The sequence below is a fragment of the Oncorhynchus mykiss genome, chromosome 3 (assembly GCF_057628025.1).
Source record: "Oncorhynchus mykiss isolate SJ-2025 chromosome 3, ASM5762802v1, whole genome shotgun sequence".
In the NCBI taxonomy this organism is placed as follows: Eukaryota; Metazoa; Chordata; class Actinopteri; order Salmoniformes; family Salmonidae; genus Oncorhynchus; species Oncorhynchus mykiss.
The window spans coordinates 42,471,006-42,489,972 of record NC_143024.1 but is presented as its reverse complement, the minus strand read 5'-3'; the positions used below and the strand labels follow the sequence as shown (position 1 = coordinate 42,489,972).

At 46.2% G+C, this 18,967-nt stretch overlaps 1 protein-coding gene and 1 long non-coding RNA gene across 3 annotated transcripts in view; one reads left to right on the top strand and one right to left on the bottom strand.

Annotated features, from left to right (window-relative positions):
- LOC149984548 (uncharacterized) overlaps positions 1-18,967 on the top strand; it is a 257,558-nt gene that overhangs the window by 51,653 nt on the left and 186,938 nt on the right. The gene's annotated exons all lie outside the window — the stretch shown is intronic.
- LOC110518266 (zinc finger protein 407) overlaps positions 1-18,967 on the bottom strand; it is a 203,265-nt gene that overhangs the window by 111,372 nt on the left and 72,926 nt on the right. For both annotated transcript variants that reach the window (XM_036973835.2, XM_036973836.2), the window contains exon 4: positions 3,598-3,672. In XM_036973835.2, coding sequence (XP_036829730.2) covers positions 3,598-3,672 — 75 coding nt within the window. The remainder of the gene's footprint in view (positions 1-3,597; positions 3,673-18,967) is intronic.

Below are 18,967 nucleotides of genomic sequence, written 5' to 3'. Positions count from 1 at the left end.
TCAAACGCTAATGTTGTAGCATTTGTGGGCCAAAATCAATGCAAGTCAATATTCCTGATATTAGCATTTTTCGCACTTCAGCGAGCTACACACATTCTTTTAGACACTTGATGATATGGACATGAAACCCATCTTGTATTGGTTTGGGAGCCACAAATGCTACGCAAAAGCTAGCATAACGTATAAAACGACAATTGCACAGAACCCCACATACCCAACCTTGGTTTAGTATATTAACAAATAGCTCAGAGCGTATTAAATCTCTCCTCGGGGACCTGCAACCTTCTCATGTAATTGATATATTACCTGGCGGTGGTCTACCTCTTGGTCTTCCTCAAGTACAAGTGGGGTGTAACTGATAGAGTCCAGATCTGCACACCAAACAGCAAATGGTGCCAACAAGTTTGTAGCCACAAGCTCGATCATCATTACGTACTAGGAATATAGGACCAAATACTACCGTTCTGACTACTTTAACAGACATATACAACTTTTGGTCCACTAAAATGGGGGGGGACAATGTATAAAAAGTGGTGTAATTTCTAAACGGACCCGATATGGATGAAAATACCCTCAAGTTAAAGCTGACAGTCTGCACGTTCACCTCATAGGCATTGTATCATTTCAAATCCAAAGTGCTGGAGTACAGAGCCTAAACAACAACAACGATGTGTCACTGTCCCAATACTATTGGAGCTCACTGTATGACTATGGAAAGGACAAATCCACAAAGAAATGGTTCATTTGACCACAAAATCAAAAAGTCTCTGGAATTTGTAGTTTGAATTGGAGAGGAGAGCAGACGAAGGATATCAAGGATCTGGAAAGATTCTGTATGGAGGAACGGTCTAAGATCCCTCCCAACGTGTTCTCCAGTCTCATAAAACATTCTAGAGAAAGGTTCTGTGCCATTCTCCTCGCGAGGGGAGGGTGGCGGAGTAAACGCAGCTGTCAGGTATTTTGACCCCCTTTTTTTTTAAGGCTTTTTGTTGTTGTTGTTGTACTTGTTAGATTCTACAAGTGTCTGGAACTCTATTGGAGGAATGCAACAGCGTTCTTCCACCAGAACTTCCACCATATTTGGTGTTATGTTGATGGTGGTGGAAAACTGTCTCAGGCGCCGCTCCAGAATCTATCATATGTGTTCAATTGGGTTGAGAGCTGGTGACTGAGAGACACACACACACACTTTAAGCTCTTTCAAAGTTACTGAGGTCTCTTATTGTAGTCATGGTAGCCAAAATGGGCAACTGGGCATTTTTATACTGAGCATGATGGGATGTTAATTGCTTAATTAACTCAGGAACCACACCTGGTAAAGTGCCTGCTTTCAATATACTTTGTATCCCTCAGTTACTCAAGTGCTCCCATTATTTTGGCAGTTACCTGTAGCTCAGTATTTGCATTATCTATTTAATGCAGTCTTTTTTGCTAATCTTTATCAAGGGTGCCAATAATTATAGACCTGACTGTATATCCACACGTAAACAGACACATGCACAGCCAAAAGTTCGCAGACCTCCAAACTGCACAGTGAAGAATAGTGGTGAATGAAACCGGAACCCAGATGTGTCATATTAGAACAGGTCAGAACCTCTGTCACTGTGTCTCTCTGTCTGTCTGTCTCTCTGTCTCTCTGTCTCTCTGTCTCTCTCTCTCTGTCTCTCTCTCTCTGATGGAGGCTGGAGATTGTCATCTTACCTCCGGATCCCCTGCCCATCCCAGTCCATCCCCCCCCCCCCCCCCACCCAAAAGAACCTGTTTTTCCAGAGCCCAGACAAACTAAGCGAACTGGAGCTGGGCACTATGGCTAGTCAGGTCTCTCCCCTCCTCCTCCCACCCCTCCTCCTCTTCTCTTCCTTTGACTAACAGATCTCCCCAGTGTTCTAAAAATACCAGGTGAATAGGGCCGATGGTGATGAAACAGCCTCTCTGACACTGTCCTGCTGCAATCCATCTCTCCCCTGCCTGCCAGGCAGCATATGTTTGCAATTGGCTCCCCCACTCCCGCCAGCCCCCGGTCCCTCCCACTACCTCCCTCCCTCTCTCCTGATCCCCAGTTACCACTCCAGTCCCATCTCCCCTCCTCCAGTCACGTCACCAGCTACCCCTCCAGTCTCCAAGTCTGGGCTTTTCAAACTGGTGCAGTTATCAATCATTGGGCCAGCACTGTCACCATACACTCTCCATATTTTCCCCTTTTCATGGCTCTCTCTCCACTTACACTCACCCAAATTTGTTCCACTTAATAAGCCCTCCCCAATGACCTTGTGCTAATTAAGCACTGCTGGGTTGGAAATATGATGGTTAATTAATGATGAGATAAATTCTGTCTCCAGGACTGTCAGAAAAATGATGACACCGTGTTTTACAGGTTGAAATAGAACAAACCTCATGGCCTCTCGCTGTGTGTGTGTGTGTGTATGTGTGTGTTTAATAGAGAGAAGCAAAAGAAAATAATGGTACAATGCCGATATCTGTATGCATACATGCACTTGCCTCGCTCACGTGCACATACGTGCAAACGTTTGTGTGTGTATGTTTGCGTGTGATGTAATGGTGTTGTATGGCACTGCAGTATGTTTTACGGGGCAGCAGTGTGACTCTAGTTGCTTTTGGTAAAGACACACTGAGAGGTAAATGCTGTCAGGTAACACACAGACCTCCAAGCTCCACAAGGCCACTCCATTCATGCCTGCCGCTGGTGTGTGTTCGCGTGCGTTTGTGCGCGTGCGTTTGGGGGCGTGCGTGCTCTCGCCGACCTTTGCTGTAATGTCGCCCTCTAATACCGAGCCAAGGGCACAGAGGTCTTTCATTCAGACACAATACACGGACCAGCCCCACTGTGATTTCACTCACATTACCAACCAGCATCCTCAAAGTACGAAAAACAAAACAAGCCAAATGGACAAATATATATGTGGCAATTCATCTTGATATAACATCTATGTGGTACAAACATTTCTGCCCTGGACAGTTTAGTTTCGCCTTAGTTTGTCACGTGCTGTTTACGAGAATAAAGCAGACAAGTGAAATAGTGGAGGGATGTGAGACTCTCTCTCCCAACGAGCAGCTGCCAGTCTGAATCCAGTCAATAATGAGTGTGTATTTACAGGGCAGCATATGGTGCGCCTACTTTGCTAATATCTCAAGCCACTTGTCATATCTAATATGACATATTGTCAAAAGTATCAATTTGAAAGGCGGTTTTTAAGATGTCGCCCAATTGTTAAAAAAAAAATGTTTTAAAGAAGACGTCTGGTTTCTCTTAGCGGGTCTGTTTGACAGGTTGAGGGGTGTTTAACGTCTCATTCCTCGCATGCCACGGGGACTTTGAAACTTCGTCTTCATCACACACACACAAACAATGAAGACTGACAGCCGGGCCGCGTCGCTGACAGACAGGGGCACACTGGGAAAGTTTTACACGCAACATCACGGCGAGAGATGGAGACATCACATCTTCCCAATCATACATAGAGAGGGAGAGAAGAGAGAGGGAGGAGAGGAGAGAGAGGGAGGGAGGGAGAGCGAGAGAGGGAGAGCGAGAGAGAAAGACAGAGAGAGACAAAGCGAGGCAAAAGTAGTCAGTCCTACCTCTCTTTGGGCTGGCCCAGTCCATGTTTCCCCAACAGGTGAGTGCTCAGGTGCTTCTTCATCACAAAGGCCCACCTGGTCAGAGAGAGAACACAGGGGGCAAAGGGTTAACAAAGAGGGCCTCTTTACCACAGTAAATGAAAGGGTTAACCGGGGAGCAGACAGAGATTAGGGTTGTATCAGGATCAGGATCAGGGTTGTAAAACTCTCCATAAATTCCCTGCCTTTCCAGAAATCCTGGTTGGAGGATTCCATGTTTCCTGTTTATTCCTTCCTGATTCTGGGAATTGTCCAACTGGGATTTCGTGAAAACTTTGCAACTGTAGTGAGGACAAAGCCACTAGGACGCAGCAGGTTAACTAAAGAAAAAGGGTTTAACCCGTGTTCACAAGGCCACACTGTAAAAAAAAAATGTTTTCAAACGCTTCGCAACGGAAAAAGTCTGGTCTGGTAGTAACTCCCTGTTTGCCCCGTTTTCTTCCCGTTGAGTGCCTACTGAACACGGCCTTGGATATCCTGTCATTACAGTGGTTCAACATCAAAAGAGAGTGTGTAGAGAGTGTATCTACACTGACACGCACTCATACACCCTCGAACGCACACTCACACAGACAGAAACGCACAATATCACACACACAAGGAAATATTTGGGACGTCATTCCAAGACTCCGCCACAATGTCCTGACCATGTTCAAAGCCCTGAGTTTGTTCCATTCCCTAAACAGTTCGTGAAGCCATAATGGTGGGATGACAGGCCTAACTAGTCAGGGATCAACCTCGTTTCTCTAGCGTTTCATCCTCTGGCCATTCACCAGTAATGACATCCTATTACAGTGTTCTTGCTGACAGACAATGACCACATCTAAGACGACATGACTGAGGAACAAGAAAGAAACAAAGAGCGAGAGAGAGAGAGAGAAAGAGAAAGAGAGAGAGAGAATGAAAGAAAGAGTTGAGCCAACGGCTGCGTGGTTTGGAGTGTTACTGCAGACACTGGTCTTCACTGTGGACTCCTGGACTTTCTCTCTCTTTATCGCTCTCTCTCTTTCGGTTACTCTCTCTATTCCTCTATTTACCCCCCCCCCCCTCCCCCTGGCTTGTTTGTTTCTCGTTCTCTCAGCAAGTCTCTCTCCATCTGCCTCTCTGACTTCCACTCTCTTTATTGGTAATGTTGTTAAGAGCGTATAGCCTAATCATTTCACCGTTCATTCATATCACAATGGCATTTTCCCCCTACTACACACACACACACACACACACACACACACACACACACACACACGTCCTTCTGCTCTCCTACCATCGCCCCAGAGCCACATCCGTCATCATCCCCCCCCACCCCGAGGGCAGCCCATGCTAACTAACATCCCATATAAATATTCAAACAGTCTCCGCTGTTTTGTTTTGTTATCATCATTCTCTCCCTCCTCTTTTTTTCCTCTCTAGCTCCATCTCTCCATCCATCCATCCGTCCAGAATGTTGCCTGGGAGTGACTAAACCAAACTCCTCTCCACCGAAGGAGAATGACAAGATCAAACACAGGGGAGGGAGACACTCTGGGTGACTGGAGGCTATGGCACAGCACTCACTGACTGACTGACTGCTTCAACTAGCTATAAATAAACAAACACGCTAATTAAGTTAGCATTTTCTAGCTTTTTCTAGGTTGTTTAAGTCACTGCCGCATGGGGGAAAAAAAAGAGCTTGCAAACATTTCTGTTAATTATGGATTACAGCTGTCCTTCATAAACCTCATTACAGAGTGCTGAAAGGCAACGGGGGCGATTTGCATACGCGGATGAAAGACATGAAGACATATGCAAAAATATGATTTTAATTAGTATTCTTTGATAGCGAGGGTTACAAATCAAACTGGCGTGTTGTGAGATTTGCATCACTCACTCTGATAAAAATGTTTTAGTCCACTGGCTTATTCTGAGCATGGCAGCAAACAGTGACTGGCATGACTGGCAAGGCCTGATGGAGGCACCTGGCAATGGCCTGCTAAAGTGAGACGACAGACACAAACGCACACGAACACACACACACACACACGAACACACACACGAACACACACACACACGTGTGCGCACACGCACGCATAGAGTGTCACAGACAAGCTAGCATATACGCGCCACACAAATGGCAGGTTCAAATGAAGGGCAAGGCTAAGTGGTAAAAGAGCAAATCCATTTGTTGAAACGGGTTTCTAAATCCCCTGTCCTCTCAGGTTAGGATCTACCTCCGAGGGTGCATCCTTAACGCAAACGACTGTTGCCTTCGTCATTATTGCAACAAAGGGAACATTCCGCCATGCCATTCATCCATATCAATATTTCCCCAGATTAATTTAACTATTAAAGCCTTATTTTAGCCTCGAGGGAGGCTCTTAATTTAAAGGGAGATAATAAAATAAAATAAATAAAAACATTAAGGAGTTTCACGTTCCACTCGCTTTAGACTAATTCGCCGCGCCACACCTCGTTAGCTCCGTGACGCGCCGCAGCTTTACCGATAAGCGGCGTTGACACGGCTCAATTACCCAAGTTACACTTCTTTCTCTTCCCTCCCCCTGTCTCCATCACCAGATAAAGAGATAACATGTCAATATGGGTTCCAAACAACTTCATTTGCCTAACAGTATTCCTGGATGGTTCGGGGCGGGAATCTCAATCTGCAATTCCGGAAGGGATGTTGGGAGATCTAAGGAGAAGCCTCTGGCATCAGTGAGGCGCAAAATGGCTAGATCCTGTGCAGAACATACAAAGCATTCTGGGATACGGAGAAAGAAAAAAGAGAGAGAGAGAGAGAAGGGTCTATCACATCACACATGGCATGCTTTACTTAGTAGAGTTAGACCTAGGCCTGTATTCATAGAGAGTCTCATAGTAGGAGTGCTGATCTGGGATCAGGTCCTGTGTCCATAAACACATTCATTATTACTGTATATAAAAGGCCAAACTGATCCTAGATCAGCACTCAGATGCTTTATGAATATGGGCCTATTCACCAACAAATAATAGCACTTTGCTGCCATCTGTGTCAGAAACAGAAATCATGTCATTTGATTGTATTATAAGTACCAATGTCACCTGCGTGACGGCCTTGACAATGGTGCGTACAGGAACGTGAACCACGATAAAAACGGAGAGGATATATTTTTTGTTACTCGAGTCAAACTAAATTCTTTCTCCAAAATGGTAAGGGTGACCGTGGAGTCATTAGGTGTGTGAGTCGCTCAACCCTCACCAAACTAAGCAGTGTGCCCAGGAGAGAGAGCTCTAGAGGGGTCTGTATTTCCTTATGGAGCTATATGGAGCTACGGATCAGTTCTCTCGGCGGGGTGAAGCCGCCTGAGACAGAGCTACTACAGTGGGCCGCTGGGCCTCATCCTGCCTCGTGTGCCAGTCCTAACGACGCCGTCCACCTGCTGTTTTAATGTCACAGCTGGAGTGCCCGCCATCCCTCACTGACTCCAGCATTAGCGGCAGGTACCTCTACATATCGCCTCCGTTTCGCCCTAGCACCTCACCATCCCCTTCTTGCACCTCTCCACCTCCCCTCTCCACCTCCTTTTACCCACTTCCACCTTCTCTCCAACTCCCCCTTGCCACACCCTACTTTCCCCCTCAGCTCCTCTTCACACCCCATTACTCAAATGAACCCTGGTGAACTGTGAGGTCCTCTGTACAGGAAACCAGAACCTCACAGTAGGCCCCTGTGCCAGGAGAGAGCGAGAGGGAGTGAGAGAGAGCGAGAGCGAGGGAGAGAAAGAGAGAGAGAGCGAGCATCCCTCTCTCTACTTTTCCTTCTTATCATAATCTGCTGATTTTAGCATATCTCCGCACAGAAACAATGGGTCAAACAAACTTCCACTATATGGCCAATACAAAATAAACCATACACTACACTAACGCTATAGCCACACATACATTATACATCATATCTCATTCACTCGGTATCCATAATTATACCCTACTTGGGTAAACATGATCTTTCCTTTTTCATACGAACACAGTGTGATGGGGGGAAATAGGAAGGTAAGTTGACATGTTTAACCTCTGATGGCTTGACGGGCGGGTAAACTGACAGAGGATCCTGCCACACATCTCCTGACAGGAGTGTGGAGCGTCGAGACGTGACAGCAGTAACAGGAGACAGACCTCTACCTCCCATCCATCTCCCCCTTCCACCTTCTCTTCATCTGTTCCAAAATGGCGGAGCAGTGGGAAGTCGGAGCAGTGGGAAGTCTGTTGTGTTTAGTCTTATCCCGTTCCGTGTATATATCGTTTTCTTCGTATATACAGTATTTTTATACATTTTCATCTCAATTTCCATCTACGGACTCAATTTCCATCTGCAACCCACCTCACCCAATGTGGTAGGGATCTGATATTTGTATACTTTAGAACCGGAACCCCCATCAGAAGCTAGCCAGCTAACTAGCTACTAGCTAGTAGTCAGTTAGCCACTGCTAGCGGTCATCACCGTTAACTCAGCCAGCCTCAGCCCGGTCAATTCCTGCCAGTCTGCACAGCGCGAAATCAACCCAGGGCATATCGGACTGCTATTTCTCTCTCCGGATTCCTACTGAACATTTACACCGGATCATCGCAGCTAGCTAGCTGCTATCCGAGTGGCTACTCCTGGCTAACGTCTCTGTCCCGAAGCAAGCACCAGTTAGCCTGGAGCTAGGCCCATCTTCCGGCAAGCCGAAGAGATCCATCAGACAATTCCTGGGCTTCAATACCACTTTCGCCAATTGGCCTGGACTCTTTACTGACGACACAGAGCCCCGTTGATCCATCACGACTGGTCGGCCGACGTAACCATCCGAGGGGGTTTCAACAGGCGACGTTGCGACGTCCCCCAGAAGCCCATCTGCTAGCCCCGGCCTGCTAGCTGTCTGAATCGCCGTGTCTCCAGCTCGTCTAGCTACTCACTGGACCCTATGATCACTCGGCTACACATGCCTCACCCTAATGTCAATATGCGTAGTCTATTGCTGTTTTGGTTAGTGATTATTGTCTTATTTCACTGTAGAGCCTCCAGCCCTGCTCAACATGCCTTAGCTAGCCCTTTTGTTCCACCCCCCACACATGCGGTGACCTCACCTGGCTTAAATGGTGCCTCCAGAGACAAAACCTCTCTCATCGTCACTCAATGCCTAGGTTTACCTCCACTGTACTCACATCCTACCATACTCTTGTCTGTACATTATGCCTTGAATCTATTCTTCCGTGCACAGAAATCTGCTCCTTTCACTCTCTGTTCCGAACGCACTAGACAACCAGTTCTTATAGCCTTTAGCCGTACCCTTATCCTACTCCTCCTCTGTTCCTCTACATCACCAGAGGTTAACCCAGGCCCTGCAGCCCCAGCATCACTCCCATTCCCCAGGCGCTCTCATTTGTTGACTTCTGTTACCGTAAAAGCCTTGGTTTCATGCATATCAACATTAGAAGCCTCTATAAGTTTGTTTTATTCACTGATTTAGTATACTCCGCCAACCCGGATGTCCTAGCCGTGTCTGAATCCTGGCTTAGGAAGGCCACCACTATTCCTGAAATTTCCATCCCTAACTATAAAATTTTTCGACAAGACAAAACTACCAAAGGGGGCAGAGTTGCAATCTACTGCAGAGATAGCCTGCAGAGTTCTGTCATACTATCCAGGTCTGTGCCCAAACAATTCGAGCTTCTACTTTTAAAAATCCACCTTTCCAGAAACAAGTCTCTCACCGTTTCCGCTTGCTGTAGACCCCCTTCAGTCCCAGCTGTGCCCTGAACACCATATGTGAATTGATCACCCCCTATCTATCTTCAGAGTTCGTACTGTTAGGTGACATAAACTGGGACATGGCTTCATACTTCGGCTGTCCTACAATCTAAGCAAGATACCCTCAATCTCACACAAATGATCAATGAACCTACCAGGTACAACCCTAAATATGTAACCATGGGCACCCTCTTAGATATCATCCTGACCAACTTGCCCCCTAAATACACCTCTGCTGTCTTCAACCAGGATCTCAGCGATCACTGCCTCATTGCCTGCGTGCGTAATGGGTCCGCGGTCAAACGACCACCCCTCATCACTTTCAAATGCTTCCTAAAACACTTCAGAGAGCAGGCCTTCCTAACCAACCTGGCCAGGGTATCCTGGAAGGATATTGACCTCATCCCGTCAGTAGAGGATGCCTGGTTGCTCTTCAAAAGTGCTTTCCTCGCCATCTTAAATAAGCATGCCCCATTCAAAAAATGTAGGACTAAGAACAGATATAGCCCTTGGTTCACCCCAGACTTGACTGCCTTTGATCAGCACAAAAACATCCTGTGGCGTTCTGCATTAGCATCGAATAGCCCCCACGATATGCAACTTTTCAGGGAAGTCAGGAACCAATATACTCAGTCAGAAAGTAAAGGCTAGAATCTTCAAACAGAAATTTGCTTCCTGTAGCACTAATTCCAAAACGTTCTGGGACACTGTAAAGTCCATGGAGAATAAGAGCACCTCTTCCCAGCTGCTCATTGCACTGAGAAGCATTTTTCTACAGCTGGCCATGCTTTCCACCTGGCCACCCCTACCCCTAACATCTCAGCACCCCCTGCAGCAACTTTCCTAAGCCTCCCCCCGCTTCTCCTTCACCCAAATCCCGACAGCTTTTGTTCTGAAAGAGCTGCAAAATCTGGATCCCTACAAATCAGCTGGGCTAGACAATCTGGACCCTCTCTTTCTAAAATGATACGCCAAAATTGTTGCAACCCCTATTACTAGCCTATTCAACCTCTAGCATATGAGATCCCCAAAGATTGCAAAGCTGCCATGGTCATCCCCCTTTGACACTCTAGACCCAAACTGTTACGGCCTATATCCATCCTGCCCTTCCTTTCTAAAATCTTCGAAAGCCAAGTTAACAAACAGATCATCGACCATTTCGAATCCCACCGTACCTTCTCCACTATGCAATCTGGTTTCCCAGCTGGTCATGAGTGCACCTCAGCCACACTCAAGGTCCTAAATTATATCATAACTGCCATTGATAAAAGACAGTACTGTGCAGTCGTCTTCATCGACCTGGCCAAGGCTTTGGACTCTGTCAATCACCGCAGTCTTATCGGAAGACTCAACAGCCTTGGCTTCTCAAATGACTGCCTCGCCTGGCTCACCAACTACTTCTTAGATAGAGCTCAGTGTGTCAAATCGGAGGGCCTGTTGTCCAGACCTCTGGCAGTCTCTATGGGGGTGCCACAGGGTTCAATTCTCGGGCCGAATCTTTTCTCTGTATATATCAATGATGTCGCTCTTGCTGCTAGTGATTATCTGATCCACCTCTACGCAGACGACACCATTCTGTATAAATCTGGTCCTTCTGTGCGAACACTGTGCTAACAAACCTCCAAATGAGCTTCCACGCCATACAACACTCCTTCCGTGGCCTCCAACTGTTTTTAAATGCTAGTAAAACTAAGTGCATGCTCTTCAACCGATTGCTGCCTGCACCCTCCCGCCCGACTAGCATCACTACTCTGGACGGTTCTGACCTAGAATATGTGGACAACTACAAATACCTAGGTGTCTGGTTAGACTGTAAACTCTCCTTCCAGACTCACATTAAGCATCTCCAATCCAAAATTAAATCTAGAATTGGCTTCCTATTTAGCAACAAAGCCTCCTTCACTCATGCTGCCAAACATACCCTCGTAAAACTGACTATCCTACCGATCCTTGACTTCGGCGATGTCATTTCCAAAATAGCCTCCAACACTCTACTCAGCAATGTGGATATAGTCTATCACGGTGCCATCCGTTTTGTCACTAAAACGGATGGTCATCGGATGGTTACCATATACTACCCACCACTGCGACCTGTATGCTCTCATTGGCTGGCCCTCACTACATATTAGTCGCCAAACCCACTGGCTCCAAGTCATCTATAAGTCTTTGTTAGGTAAAGCCCCTCCTTATCTCAGCTGACTGGTCACCACAGCATCACCCACCCGTAGCACGAGCTCCAGCAGGTATATTTCACTGGTCATCCCCAAAGCCAACACGTCCTTTGGCTGCCTTTCCTTCCAGTTCTGTGCTGCCAATGAATGGAAGGAATTCCAAAAATCACTGAAGCTGGAGTCTTATATCTCTCTCTCTAACTTTAAGCATCAGCTGTCAGAGCAGCTTGTACATAGCCAATATGTAAATAGCATATTATTACTTACCTCTTGCTCTTTTGCACCCCAGTATCTCTACTTGCACATCATCATCTGCACATCTATCACTCCAGTGTTAATGTTAATTGTAATTATTTCGCCTCTATGGCCTATTTATTGCCTACCTCCCTACTCTTCTACATTTGCACACACTGTACATTGATTTTAATGTTGTGCTATTGACTGTATGTTTGTTTATGTGTAACTCTGTGTTGTTTTTGTCGCACTGCTTTGCTTTTTCTTACCCAGGTCGCATTTGTAAATTTGTAAATTCTCAACTGGCCTACCTGGTTAAATAAAGGTGAAATATATACATGTATATTTTTTAAATCTCCCTCCCCATCTCCCCTCTCCAGGTCCTTTTTCCTTCCTTTCACATTTTCTTCAACTCCCCTTTCTACACCCCAACTAGGGTTTCCTTTTATTTTACGCCTGCTACATTAGGTTAGGGGGTTCTTAAAGAAAGTATGCATACCCCCCCCCCCACCCCCCCAAAAAAACATTAAATAAAGTGAAGGAGTTAATCAAAGCTTTTGCGGCCTGAAAGGAGAATGTTTTTTTAAGTACGAACCGGTTACTGGGGAACACAAGTGTATTACCAGTTGGCCACATCAAGCCCAGCCAAAATGGGAGATTCATAAAGCCCACTAACACCTGTCCAGGCTAATCTCTGCACAGAAACAATGGGTCAAAGAGACCTCCATTATATGACCCAATACAAAAATAAATAAACACAAGCTATAGCCACACACACACACACATTACATCTCCTTCACTCTATAATTATACCCTACTGGGGAAACATAATCTTTTCCTTTTCTTATAAATACAGCGTGATGTGTGTGTGTGTGTGTGGGGGGGGGGGGGGGGGGGGGGGGGGGGTAGCAAAGGGCCTGTAGTGCATCTCACAGGTAAGTTGACATGTTTAAAACTCTGACGGCTTGACGGGCCGGTAAACTGACAAAGGATCCTGCCACACATCCCCTGACAGGAGTGTGGAGCGTCGAGACGTGAGGAGACATGAGAGCAATCACAGGAGACAGACAGACGGAGGATGGAGAAGGGGCATTCTGCAAAGAATGAGCCCAGATTAGTGACTGGGGGGGGGATCTATAGCTCGTCTAGGTGTTTAATGGAAGCAGTAAGCTTGATGGGGAGAAAAGGCCCCCCAAAAATTGACTAAAAATAGGAGGGAGAGCGGGAGAGTACGGAGGCAAATCTTAAGGCAGTGGGATACCTCCGCGGAGGGGGAGAGATGGAGGAAGAGCAGGAACTAGGGAATAAGAGGAAGAGAGAGTGAAAGAGATAAAGAGAGAGAGCGCGAGAGAAAAAACAAGTGCAGTGTTGTCACTTCATTTGACAGGAGGAAAGGTGACTTCACATCAATATCGCTCTGTCTTCTTAAAGATCCGCCTATGGAAATATGCCATAATGTATCAGCCATTAAATAAATAAATAAATAAAATGTCAGATTTTTTTTTTTTTTACACCATTGCTGGTGTACTCGATCTATTCTGAGATGATTTTAATACATTTAAAATAAGAACTGAAAGGATTCTTCGATGGTCAATCACCGTCAAGACGTTCACTAAAACAGACACCTCTCATTTAAAATGGAACAATACGTGTGTACTAGTGTGTGTGGGTGTGTGTGTGTTGTGTGTGCATGTACGTACGTACGTACGAGAGAGAGCGCGCGTGCACTTGCGTGGGTCTCTGTGGTAGCCTACATTAAAGAGCGCTCCCTCTCTCTTTGTCTGTCTGTGTCTCTGTGTGTGTGTTGCATTTTGGATCAGCTGCGGAGGCAGGTATTGGGCCCTGACGGAATGATCGACAGTGGCAGCGCCCCACAGAGCTCACAGCTCCTCACAGCTCCGCGGCACACCGTTCCATTAAAGAACCATTTAGGGGGAGAACAGTTCCACCTGCAGACGACCCTACAGATCAAAACTATTTCGGCGACAGAAAAAAAATAAAAATACTGTCTTCTTCCACCAACAGCAGATTTTCAGAGCTGGCTTCTTTTTAAGAAAATGCCAATATGAAATTAAAATCATCTATTATTGATATCCTCGTTATGTTGCCAATGGCAGTTTAAACGTTGAAGAGCCCCTGGCTCTGAGCGTCGTAGGAGTGCTGTTTGCATAATATGGGATTCGACATCATTATGTATTCTAATTAACCGACTTAATGTGTAAGTGGGAAAAAGAAAGAGAAACTTGAAAATGCTGAACAAGGAGGAAGAAAGAGAATATATTGTATTTCGTTCCAAAATAAATAAATAAAAAGATAATTATTCATACATGGTATCTGAAGAGCAGCTTATAAAACCTGCGATGGCAGTTTCACGTTTGAATGATCTGGTATTGTCCCTTTAAAACTTCCTATATTCAGAAGGAACAATATACATTACAAAAAGAACAAGAAAGAAAAGCTAGGGTTTGATACAAGAAGAGAACAGGCCTCTCCACTACCGAAGAATAAGAGAAGAGAACAGGCCTCTCCACTTCCTAAGAATAAGAGAAGAGAACAGGCCTCTCCACTTCCTAAGAATAAGAGAACAGGCCTCTCCACTTCCTAAGAATAAGAGAAGAGAACAGGCCTCTCCACTTCCTAAGAATAAGATAACAGGCCTCTCCACTTCCTAAGAATAAGATAACAGGCCTCTCCACTTCCTAAGAATAAGAGAAGAGAACAGGCCTCTCCACTTCCTAAGAATAAGAGAAGAGAACAGGCCTCTCCACTTCCTAAGAATAAGATAACAGGCCTCTCCACTTCCTAAGAATAAGAGAAGAGAACAGGCCTCTCCACTTCCTAAGAATAAGATAACAGGCCTCTCCACTTCCTAAGAATAAGAGAAGAGAACAGGCCTCTCCACTTCCTAAGAATAAGAGGAGAGAACAGGCCTCTCCACTTCCTAAGAATAAGAGAACAGGCCTCTCCACTTCCTAAGAATAAGAGGAGATAACAGGCCTCTCCACTTCCTAAGAATAAGATAACAGGCCTCTCCACTTCCTGAGAATAAGATAACAGGCCTCTCCACTTCCTAAGAATAAGAGAACAGGCCTCTCCACTTCCTAAGAATAAGATAACAGGCCTCTCCACTTCCTAAGAATAAGAGAACAGGCCTCTCCACTTCCTAAGAATAAGAGAACAGGCCTCTCCACACACTAAAGTTCCAGCCTCGTATGAGAATACATACAAGCCCCATTTTCAAGAAGCAGAAACGTGTCAAAACGGCTGGTTGTTAAAGGCAGTTAGCCGTCCCTTTCTCATTTCCTAATGTCCTTATTGTCGCTCTCTTCCTCACCGCGGGGCCGTTAGAGATATTAGTTTGCTTTTCTTCCTCTCCCTTCCTCCCCTCCGTCCGTGTTAAATCGTTAAACAGGAGCCCTGCTCATTATATTTCTAAACAAAACTTCTCTTATACCAAATAAATCACGAGCAGCGCCACTAACAGCCGTGAAGGGATAAATTACGACGCGCCTCACTGGCTGTGTTGGTCTTTTAAAAAGCTTGCTGCACAATTTCTATGATGTAGCGTCATTTGTAACGCTGGTTGGAGTATGTTGCGAGGGCCTCTCTGCAGGTATCTGTATTTTTGCATTGCGTGTTTTTTCAGCGTTTTTTCAGCGTTAGCCTGTGTATGTTATTTAAAGCTGTTTAAATCTGTTTTTATTTATTTATTTTTTAACCTACACATAGGATTGCTATATCAACGTGTGTCCACGTAGGCTACTGTGGCCGAATTTCATATCACGACAACATTTTGTGTGTCGCTCTTGCTTTTTCACATACATCCATCTGCTCTCACATGTAAAGATGGATTGGATGACCAATCACATATGAACACTGGCTCACTGTCAGGCAGGCAGTTCTGACTCAGGCAGGCAGTTCTAAATCTCTGTCCCATAAGGAGCAGTGAATGGGGGTGATATTTGTTCAAGTTTGAGAGAGAGAGGAGAGGGAGAGAGAGAGACAGAGAGACAGAGAGAGTGAGAGAGAGAGAGAGACAGAGAGACAGAGAGAGCGAGAGAGAGAGAGAGACAGAGAGAGAGAGACAGAGAGAGCGAGAGAGAGAGAGAGAGAGAGAGAGAGAGGGAGAGAGAGAGAGAGAGAGAGAGAGACAGAGAGAGAGAGAGAAAGAGAGAGAGACAGAGAGAGAGAGAGCACCACTTCCCTAGCCCCAGTGTGCAGGTTACAAAACCAGGGTTAACAGGGCTGCGATGGAATAACAGGGTCATGTTCATTAGGGAAACTATTTACAACACTTTGCAAAACAACACAAAAATGAACATTTCTTATTGGACCATTCCAGGTAATTCCTCCCCCCGTTTGGTGCCTGATGAACATGACCCAGGGCTGCCTGGGGCTAACAAGGGCTGGGTCTGGCGCTCAGATCCGTTTACCCAGACCTCCCTCTCCCCCTCCCGGGGATTTAAACAAACACAACCCTTGATGAGACCAAGAAACATGGACTTATTTAGTCTGTTTACTGTTGTTCACTCTATCTGCCAGTCCTCAGAGAACAAATTAAACGTAGAAAACAGAGAGAGGTAAATAAATAATTAAACCCCGATGGTATGGAAGAATTCCTGAAGCCCGGTGAGTGGGGGGAAAAAAATGTTTTTCCACAGAAGGCTTTGTTCTTACCACACCTTAAGAACAGAACAGAGACGTGAGGATTTCACTGAGCAGATTTACTACAATATATCAAATCAAATAAACGGTTCCAAACCGAAACAATGCTCTAACAACGGAATAATCCATCACAGTTCTCGATGAATCAAAGGATATGAACACGCCACACTCAATTTGGACGAGTCAAGAGATCTTGAAAGAGAGAAAAGCCCCTCTAATGTCAGCCTTGTTGTTTCAGAGTGATCTCGCACATTAAAACGAATGGAAAGAACATGACAGAGAGAGTTGTGTTTCTCTCACAATAGCTTTCCTAAAGCAGATAATCCATAAAACATAAGGCCATATTGACGTTTACCCCGGCCTGAGTGAAGGGTAATGCACAGATGTCAGAGCTGGCTGAGCTGCCTGCCTGTCTCTGTGTGTCTCTGTGTGTCTCTGTGTGTGTGTGTGTAACACTAGCTACCACTCTCATTATCGCTGCGCTGTAGGGCAGCTAAGGTCACTCCCTGGAAGAGGAAAATAAACTATTGCACTCATCAAATATGCACTTATTCCGTGAGAGAAAGTCTTACCACATCTTGAAAGTCAAGTCTGCATAGTAAAGTCGATGGAGGTCATACAGTTTGTGTAGATTTGTAAGGTGAAAGTTGTGCCCCTGTTATGACTCTCTGATCGTTTACAGCAAGTTATAGAAGTATGAAGAGGTCTCCTCTCTTTCACAGAACAGTGTGATTCTATAGGTTGATGTACCGCTTATGAGTCTGCACAATATATCGACACGTCAACATTATGAAGTGGATGCTGCCTCCCACTCAAGGCTTGAACCCTCACACTTCCACACACATACATGTACCCATTCTCTCTCTCTGTCACTCACTCGCTCACTCGCTCACTCGGTCGCAAACAAACACACCTCACAAACACGCAGGCTTTGTTAGGTTATTGTTGGTGTTGTCCTAACAGCCGCAAGAGAGAACAGAGTGAAGTGTCTGTTTAGAAACGTGCCCTCAACCTAAAACACTCTCATTAAATTGAACGGTCTCAGTCACATTTACACGTCACACCACTGCTGCGGTGTAGCTACTATCTCGCTGGCTAGCAGTCTAGGTCTAAGCTTTGACTCGGCGCCCAATAAACCACACTATTCTCTCGGGGTAGTTTAAATGTCACCTTCCTGAAAGTCCAACACGGATAGAAAGGAGTCTGTTTTAACCAACGCACAACAACAGTAGCCTGTCTACATTGACGAGATGAAGAAAACCCTGAGAGGAACACTGAGCTCTGCCACCACGGCCATTTAAAAAGCCAGTCCCAGCATCGGGGTCTTAAGAAAGCAGTGGGCCCCCCATTTAAATTGCAAAGGTCCTCCTCAGTCACCGGCTTTATAGAATGCAATATGTAACACCGGGTACTCAGAAGCAAATGAATAAATAAATAAATAAGTAAATAACGGATGACATGCAAATGAGGGTGACGGAGGCGCGGTCTCCGCCCGCTCGGTGATGCGCCAGCCATTAATCAACCGGCACATGCAAAGCGTCCGCTCCCGTCCTTAGCATATTCGCATATTCTAATGAAGCCGCTGACATGCAAATGAGGACGACCTTTTCGCTGGCTTTCCCGCGACTTTTACATTTATACCAGCGAGTGGAGAGGGTGGCTAGCGTACGTGACGTCGCGCTGTGGGCACCTGGAACTCTGAGACACTGTAATTAGGCTAATCTATTACCGTACGCTGCCTGTCACACCTTCTATTTAATGGCGTAGGACACACTTGTCGGACACTTTATTTACTTGCGCTCGTTCTGAGGAACGGATGGATGGTCGGATAGTCGGTCGGTGGAATTTAGATCCAGACTAGACATTTCCTCCTGATCCCCCCCAACCCCCACGCTCCTGGGCCACGATTGAATCCCCCTGCTTGGGTTGGTCTGATGCGGAGACACAGTGGTGGCTGGGTGGGAGTCCTGCCACTGCAGCCGCACCCTAGTGTGACTCTCCCACTCAGGTCCCCTCTCTGCCCCCCCCCCCCCCCCCCATCTCCCCTGCTGCTGAGAGGCCCTACCCGGGGCCTAGAGACAGAGAGACCCTCCCTATCACCAAGGAAGCAGGCAGGCAGGGCAGCGGGGTCCAACACTGACGACGGGGAGGCAGGAGGAGCGAACTGGCAGGGAGGGAAGAAAGTTATGCCACCATACCATGACTTTGAACTTTCCCAGATGAGGCAGAAATACTGTAATGAAAGATGCGCTCGGCACAGAGGGGAGGACGGGTGGGGAGGACGGGGGGGGATAGACGGATGGGAGGAAGAGGAGACAGGAGGCCCACTGAGAGAGGAGACAAGGCCCTCACCCCTCTGCCAGGAAGCATTCTACTGGGCTGACAGTTATGGATAGGAAACATTACTGGGGCTGGTAATTAAAGCAAAAACTGATACCATCTCTTGGATGGGGGATTTCAGACGGCGCATCTATTTGTCACTGCTGCGCACTCGCCAAGGCCAGATTGAATTACACACATA